The sequence below is a fragment of the Trichechus manatus genome, unplaced genomic scaffold (genome assembly GCF_000243295.1).
Source record: "Trichechus manatus latirostris isolate Lorelei unplaced genomic scaffold, TriManLat1.0 scaffold00025, whole genome shotgun sequence".
NCBI classification, from domain to species: Eukaryota; Metazoa; Chordata; class Mammalia; order Sirenia; family Trichechidae; genus Trichechus; species Trichechus manatus.
Window position 1 is genome coordinate 5,625,727 of NW_004443961.1, and position 8,394 is coordinate 5,634,120.

At 42.8% G+C, this 8,394-nt stretch overlaps 1 protein-coding gene across 1 annotated transcript; it reads right to left on the reverse strand.

The window, feature by feature from the left end:
• Positions 1–3,257: 3,257 nt before the first annotated feature.
• Positions 3,258–7,855, reverse strand: RANBP6 (RAN binding protein 6). Its single transcript, XM_004373485.2, has one exon. It carries the CDS (start codon positions 7,830–7,832, stop codon positions 4,515–4,517), a length of 3,318 nt encoding a protein of 1,105 aa, XP_004373542.1. The 5' UTR covers positions 7,833–7,855; the 3' UTR covers positions 3,258–4,514.
• Between the last annotated feature and the right edge of the window lie 539 nt (positions 7,856–8,394).

The following is an 8,394-nucleotide window of genomic DNA, read 5'->3' on the forward strand; positions in this document are numbered from 1 at the left end:
CCGCTCGTCACCGGCCGGCCTGGCCCGGCGGCCTCGGCGCCCCACCCCCTCCCGGGCCGGCTGCCGGGCTGGGAGGGGGCGAGAAGAAAGGGGTGCTCTTCTGGCCTCCCCGGAGGGGCCGCAACGCTGGGCCGCGGCGGCTCCGGCTCCTCCTCCTCTCCCTCACACCCCCTCCCGCCCCTCTCTACCTGCGGGGGACCCGGGCAGGAGGAGGTGGCGCGGACGGGCCCGGCGACAACTGTCAGTTAGAAGCCCCGCTGGGCGAGGGGGAGGGGGGAGGGGGAGGGGGAGGGCACTCAGCCCTCCCCGGCCGGGAGAGCTGTGGAAAAAAGCAAAGAAAGAAGCACCGTCGCCATCCCCGATGCGCATGCGTAGTAAAGCAAGTTTGCCCCGCCCCCCACGCGTCCTGCCCCGCTACGCTAAAACCAGGACTTCGGCTCCGCTACGGGCCCGGAGGTCTAGTAGGTTGCGCGGACCAATGATGTCATCAACTTGTAGCGACTGTAAAGGGCGGGGCGAGGGGAAAGCAAGGCGCCTGCGCGGCTTTACACACCGCCTCCCGGGAAGGGGCGCAAAGGGCTCCTTTTAAAGCAAGTGCTGTCAGCTACTTCTCTTGGGAGGCCTTTATTAGCCCTAAAAACGAAAATTAATCCTAAAGGAAGTTGCTAGATGACCTTTGTTAATGACAAATGGATAGTGAGAAAGACAGCACGAAATCCTATCCATTCTAAAATTTACGTTTCCCTTGCACCACTCCTCCCCCCACCTCGGTTGTGACTGCGGGTCTTTTATATAGATCCAGAATTTTGAAAAGGTTTGGAAAGAAAGTTAAGGACTTGACCAACTGAAACATACGTTCACATGCAAAAGACAAGGAGGTGATTTATAGAACTCAAGTGGTTATCTACAAAACGTTTCGGAAAATGCTGTCCCCAGTTCTTAACATAAATTCATATTTTGGTAAGTGGTCTCAAGTTTTCCACTAAAGTAACAAATACACTTCCGCACTCTGGATTCTTGAGATCTGCTAAGAATACAGGAAGCGAATGCGACCTCATTTAAAGAAATAACATCCTTGGGACTAAAAACCGTCTCCAAATATTTCAAGTTAGAGCTGTACAGACAGCATTAAACAGTCATGTCAATGTGGCCTTAATCTAACTATACCGTTTTAAATTACTGTTTAAGTGACTAAAAAGGAGACTCATCATTCACATACATTTACATGTTGCTTAAAATAAGTGGAGAGGAAGAACTAATGGTTCCATAAAGCAGCTGTTACTATTTTTTCCTGTTCTATTGGAAGGATGCACACAGAACTTTTTCTACTTAAGTAGAGCCCTCTCACTTGAAACTTGGAATTATTTGAACACAAAAACAAAATTAAAGAAACCAAGCAAGTAAAAGTTATATTAAAGTGATCAGAATATTCTAACTCCTGAGATTATTTACTTCTCTCTAATGAGACCCTTCAAGCACAAAATTCAAAACCTCAAAGCTTTCTTTGTTCGGGAAGTTAAATCCAGTATAGTGGATACATTTTGAGCGTATTGACACCCCCCCCCACACACACCCATTATCTAATATTCAAGGTCTCTTCACCTTATCAGATATTTATACTTTATTGGACTTTTACAGCTTTCTCTCTCTACTCAGAGCCCACAGATATACCTGAGCTTCAGCAAACTGAAGTCTGACTAAACCCACTGCCATTAAGTCTATTCCGACTCATAGTGACCCTGTAGGACAGAGTAGAACTTCCCCTTAGGGTTTCCAAAGCCGTAATCTTTACGGAAGCCAACTGCCACATCTTTATCTTTCTCCTGAAGAGCAGCTCGTGGGTTCCAACTGCCGACCTTTCAATTAGCAGCCAAGTGCTTAAGCACTGCACCACTAGGGCTCCTGTCAGCAGGGCTTCTACCTGGTTCATTCCAGTTTGAACCCCTGTTGAGAATTTGCATTTCTAACAAGTTCTCGGGGGATGCTAATACTGCTGGTTAGGGACCAATTCTGAGAACCACTAGTACAGCAGTGGTTCTCAAAATTTATTATACATAAGAATCACCTGGGGATCTTGTTAAACTGTAGATTCTGATTCAGTATATTTGGGGGAAATGCACATTCTTAGCAGGGGTTTGAACCCGAATGAACTGGTTCAAAGCTCTGCTTGTCAGACTGAACGTCTTTAATTTCCTTTGATAAAGCCCCAGGATCTGAAATCCACCCTACAAGAGAGAATATCCCCTTCTCCTCTTTGGCCACCAACTTTATTTCATGACTCCCAGACATTAGCTTCCATTATTGAACCCTGGGCCACAAAGAACTTTACATTCATTATTTCTTTTACCTCATAATAATCCTCTGGGTATTACCCCTATTTTACAGGTGGGGAAATTGATGCTTAGGTTAAGAAAATAGTTTACCAAACTTCAAATCTAGTTCTGTCATACCTCCAGATGCCTAATTCAAAGTTGCCTGGCAGAATTCCCAGTTCCTCATGCACAAGAGTGGAGGCAATTGCTAGGAATGTTGATCAAAAACAAACAAAAAACACCCCAAACCCACTGCTGTGGAGTCGATTCCAACTCATATCAAGCCTGGGACAGAGCAGAACTGCCCTAGGGGGTTTCCAAGGCTATAAATCTTTACAGAAGCAGACTGCTACGTTGTTCTCCTGAGGAGCTGCTGGTGGGTTCAAACTGCCAACCTTTTAGTTTGCAGCTGAGTGCTTTAACCACTGTGCCACCAGGGCTCCCTGTTGATTAAAGGTTTTTTAATTAAGGGATATAAAAGCAAAAGATGTGGCTGAGCAGAATGGCCTCCAATTCTAGTTCATGAAAAGGCCAAGGACAGGCCCTGTAACTTTTACAAAATTTTATTATGCAAGAAATATGCTGCTGTAGATAAATTAGAATATATGAATAAGTGAAAAGAAAAACTGCCGTTTAATCCTACTACTCAGAGATTAACTTCTATTAATATTTCGTAGTGGGATTTTCCTATTTACTCATCTATACTTTTTACCTTAAATAAACTTAACAAAGTTGTGATCATATTGCACATAATGTCTTTAACTTCTTTTTCCCCCCATTAATAATAAACAATTGTATGGAATGGACAGGAACTGCAATCTAAAATCTTAACTTCATACCCCTGTTCACAATAACCTAGATGGCCTGTCCATCTGAACTGGGGAGATCCTAATGTAAAAGGAATTCTAAACCACAACAAAGAACACAGTATAGGTACAAACAACAGCAATAACAGCTACCATTTATTGAACACTTATTAGGTCTCAAATATTTGCTAAATACTTTACATACACAGTACTCACAATAGCCCCAGGAAATCATGATAGGTGTATTTGTTTTTTAATTTTGGGGTCAATTATTTGCTGAGTAGAAAGCTTTTTTCCTACCTTACGAAAATCTCAACATTCCAATTAATATAATTAATCCTAGATTTATAGAAATCTAGGAAAGCTTTTCTTCTAATGCGCATCTACTGCTAAATGAATGGTCTCAAAGCTGTTTTCTTTTTCAGGTTTAAAATTAACTTTTCTTCCTTTTCACTTTCACAATAGAATACTCTTCAGTGCTACTATAGAATCTATTAGGAACTTCTTCAAAATAGTAACCTATTTAAGCCCCATTCTAAATCAGGCCTTCTCTTCCTGTTGAGCTGCTTTGCAGGGTGGAAAATGGCATACATACACAAAACGATACTCCGCTCAAACACAGAACACTAATCGACTCCTTCCACAAATACTGATTACTTACTATTTGTCAAACACTGTTTCAATATGCTACATGCTACCAATGTTAGATGTACCAGGATTCCCTTTTCAGTAGCCATGGTTCTTGGAATCCTGGATAACTTCAAGAACAGTCTAGTTAAGGAGGTTTTAAAGTTCTGATAACTCTCAGCTGGACACCTTGAGAATTAAGACTATGGATATGTCCTACCCAGTTCCCAGGAGTACATTATGAACTCCCCCCAGCACTGCAACATCTCCAAAATGTCTCCCAATTTCAGCATCCTCTCATTACCATGACAGCCAGGAGCGTTACCAAGGAGGACTAAGCCTTCCATTATATCCTTCACCTACCATTCCAAAGATGTTTGTTCTGAAAGTTCTCCTATCTTTGTGAGTTCTTATTAGCATCTTGTGGTATTCAGCATGACATCCTGACACCAAGTATACTGCTTGCCCTGTATCAATACTGCAGACAAACAGGAAAAATTTATATACTTCGTTATCAACTAGGGGAAAGGTGACAAACGTTCTAAGACAATGGAAGCACAAGTTATCACCAAGGGTCTGTGTTGAAGAGACAAAACATGCAAGATGGACAGAAGGCTATAACACTGACCAATCCTGGAGAAATGTGGTAAAGAGATATAAACTGCTTAAGCAGGGAGAGAGTAATTCTCCCAATTATAATGGAATCCACCCTAACGGTTATTTGGAGTTACTTTTATGGTAAATGATAGTCAAGTGATATTAAAGTGCTTCAGGCAAAATTTAGCAACCCCTGTAAGGCTGCCTGCTGTTCCTTGTCAAGTTGGGATACGCATTCCAACCATAACTCTTCATCAGTCTGTACCTGGCGCACGACATTAGCTAGGCGTTTGGCACAAGGATCTTCATAGTTAATAGTCTCATTAATTTTTCCTTCAGCAATTATACTGATTATTTTGGGAAGATTGGAATTATTTGGACCAAGTACAACTGGGTGGTTATTTTCAATTAAGTCACAGAGAAAACTCAAAGTCTGAAGAGCTTCCTCTTTATCCTCATGCAGTGGAAGCCACGATAACCAGTGTGGAAGAACTTCGTCCACATTTACACAGTTAGGCTTAAACCTCAAAATCTTCCCTATAGCTGAGATACAGTTCTCTGTAGCAATGACACTTTTTTTGGTTTTAGAATTCGCACACTTAATAACTTTTACCAGCAGTGGAACAGCTTCTGAACATAAAGAACGATAATCATCTCCACCAAACTGTGCCATAACTCCCAGGCCATAAGCAGCAGCTTGCCTGACTTCAGGGTTATCGTCCCGCATATTTAGTAGCATTGGCCACCGAAAATATTCTACATATTTAAACGAGGTCGGACTGCAATGCTCTATGATATCATCAAATATGCAGAGTCCCCACTGTCTGTCTGGCCATGGCCTACTTGAACAAATTAGATTTACAATTAATGGAAGTAGCTGTTCAAACCATGGCAAAATCTTTTCCTTATAGGTACTAAACAATGAGTGCAAAATATCTGATACTTTGGTTAGAATATAAACATCACATTCATCCTCGTCTTGCAGAGACATTTCAATCTGCTGGTCATAGTTTTCTTCCTGCCTTTTAACCTGTCGCAATTCTTGGTTTTTAAAGTGCCCTTCAAGCTTTGCTTTCAATATTCCTCCCAGTTCTTCCAAGTGCTCATCATTGAGGCACCCATCTCCCATTACTTCAATGGACTTTGCAAAAGAATTCATTATTTCTGAGAGTACATCTGCATCAGGTTCCGTCCCAATAGCCTTGATTAAGGGATCACATATGAATTGCCACATCTGTGCAAGATACTTCGGTCCATTAATTTTTGCACATTCTAGCAGAAAAGGCATGGACTCTGCTGCTGCCACTCGAACATTGTCATGGAAATAAAATTTCAGTAAGGGAACCATCAGCTTCACAACTTGTTCTGTATACTCCACAAATCCTTCCCTTAACTCCTTAGCATAGTAAACCAACATCTGGCAAGCAGTTGCTTTTGCTTCAAGTCCTGAAGTTTTAATTCCAAAACTTTGCTGGTCTCCAAGATTTACAAACTGCCAGCCATCATCATCGCTCATATTTTCCACATCCTGTGTGTCTAAGAGAGCGACATCAGGTTTAGCTGAAGCCGTCTTAATAAGAGGCTCAATAACCAGTGGAAGGTACTGCTGAAAATCTTTTCCAAGAATCTTACACATTCTAGCCCATGCTGAAACCATGTAAGAGATCTGAGGGTCATCATCTTCCGTATTATTTAAGTCTGATTGTGTCTTCAACAATAGCTGCATCACATTTGATGCATCTTGCATAAATTTTTCCTTCCCAACAGCAAGACCAACATGGCTGATGCACTCAATAGTTTTTCCTTTCAGAAGCTTGAGTTCCTTTTGAACAGCAAGCTCAACAATGTGCTTTAGAGAGGGCATAAATATATTGTAGTATGGAACAAATTCTTCTTCTATTGTATCTGCAACTGAGGCAATGGTTGTCACAAGTTGTTCCAAGGCCAACTTCGTTCCATTCCGAATCAACTCTTGCAGTTTAATCACCAAGATGGAATGTAAATTTTTCACCATGCTATCTAAATACAGAGCTAGCAATGATTTGGGGCAGTCTTCGATAAAAATAATAAGAGCAGAAGCTGCATGTGATTGCACACGCTGATTACCTTGATTTTCCATGGTACGCAACAAAGCTGCAATCACTGTTTCATGGAATTTCTTTTGGAAACTAGGTGCAAAATCTGTAGCCATCTGTCCAAGTGTACTACAGGCTGCAGCCCTCACCCTCGGATGAGGATCCTGAAGAAAATGCAAAACAGAGTTAACCATTTCATCTAGAGTTGATTCCATTTGCTGATGGCATCCTTCTCCAATGGCAGATAAGGCCATTAATCCAGCATGTCGATATTTCCAGTCAGGGCTCTGAAGCATCTGCATGATATGATCCTTGGTCATTGGTAAAACCACTTTTCCACCAAGTCCACAAGCCAGTCTGTCTAGTGCACTCTCAGCAGCAACTGCATTGCTGTCAAAATCATCCTCTTCCATTTCATCAGCATTTACCCAGTCCTCGTCATCTTGTAAATCAACCATCATTGCTAATATGTGAGGAACAGCCTGTGCAATAATATTTGTATATTTTTTCAACATTGGGGTTGCTGTTTCAGACAAGGTCACTATTACTTCAAGAGCCAGCTGGCGTTGCAGATTACTAAGCCTAGAGTCGCCACATAACTTTAGACTCAGCTGCAGAGTATCTTCTAAATAAGGACCCAAGTACTTAGGAACAGTATCAGCAATCTCAACAAGGGATTCCAGGACGGAATCATCATCCTGGTAGCAAGAGTCATTCACAGCCTGTAAGATTCCCGGAAGCAAGTCTGCAAAGTCTTTGAAAAGAGCGACATTATTCTCATTAGCAAGTACAAATGCAGCTGCTGCTCTAGCGGATAATGTCCTGATGGCTGGATGCTCTTGATCTTGAATACACTGGTCCAACAACCGTTTGATGATATCCAAATCATGCCGCTCTTGGTTCCCAAAAATCCCAGGAAAGTGCCAGAAAACGTGAATTGCAACTTCCCATAGAACCACATTTTTAGAGTAGATGGAATCAATCAGGAATTTCAGACCTTCGGGCCAGTGGTTAGTGCCATCCTCATCTATCAAATTCCTGGCCAGCACCGCAAAAATATCGCAAAGTTTTTTCCTCATGCTGGCATGTGTTTCTAACTTAACAGCCAGTATTAGTTCAATCTTGACGTCCCTCTGAACATCAGGAGGTAGGTTTGGATAGACTTCCTCAAACCCAGAGGACAAAAGCCGTCGTAGCAGTGCGGCAGCCATTTGTCTCACCTCATAACCTGCTCTTCTATTTCTGACGGCATCTATGAGGAACGTAGTCTTACACAGACCTGGGATACTTTCATAGATCTCCTCGGCCTGCCTCCGCACCATACAGCTTGGATTGATCAGGTTCTTCAGAAGCTGGTAAAACTCTTGCTTTTCCGACACGGCCGCGGATAGCCCAGCAACCCCGATAGCCGCCATAGCGGTCTGTCAAAACTAGCGCGACAGGGGCAGCGGGAGGTGGGAGCTGCGGCTCCGAGCAATGACGTAAGCGACGCGCCGGCGTGGATGGGCGGGAGCTCTTCGTCCTTCGCTTGGCTGGGTACCCAGGCTGGGAGCTGGCCTGGAGGGTGGGGAGGTGGGGTGAGAGACTGGGAGTGGGGAAGAGGAATGGGGGACGTCCTCCGTTTGTTTTCCAATCAGAAACAAATAATGTACTTGCATACAAAGGAAAACAAATTAATATTGATTGTATTCGAGTGAGATTATGAGTGATTTTTTTCCCCTCCTTTCCTCTAATTCCAATCTGTATTGTTGTTACCCTGATAATTTAAAACAAGTACACCTTGTAGACATGGTTAAGTGCAAGAAGCCAGTCACAAAAGACAACATATTGTATAATTCCATTTATAGGAAAAAACAAAAACCCATCGCCATCAAGTCAATTCCAACTCACAGCAACCCTATACAACAGAGTAGAACTGCCCCACAGAGTTTCCAAAGAGCACCTGGTGGCTTTGAACTGCTGACCTTCTGGGTAGCA

Bases quoted from the DNA above. Each gene is read 5' to 3' on its own strand.
- RANBP6 (XM_004373485.2), bottom strand. From the start codon at position 7,832: ATGGCGGCTATCGGGGTTGCTGGGCTATCCGCGGCCGTGTCGGAAAAG.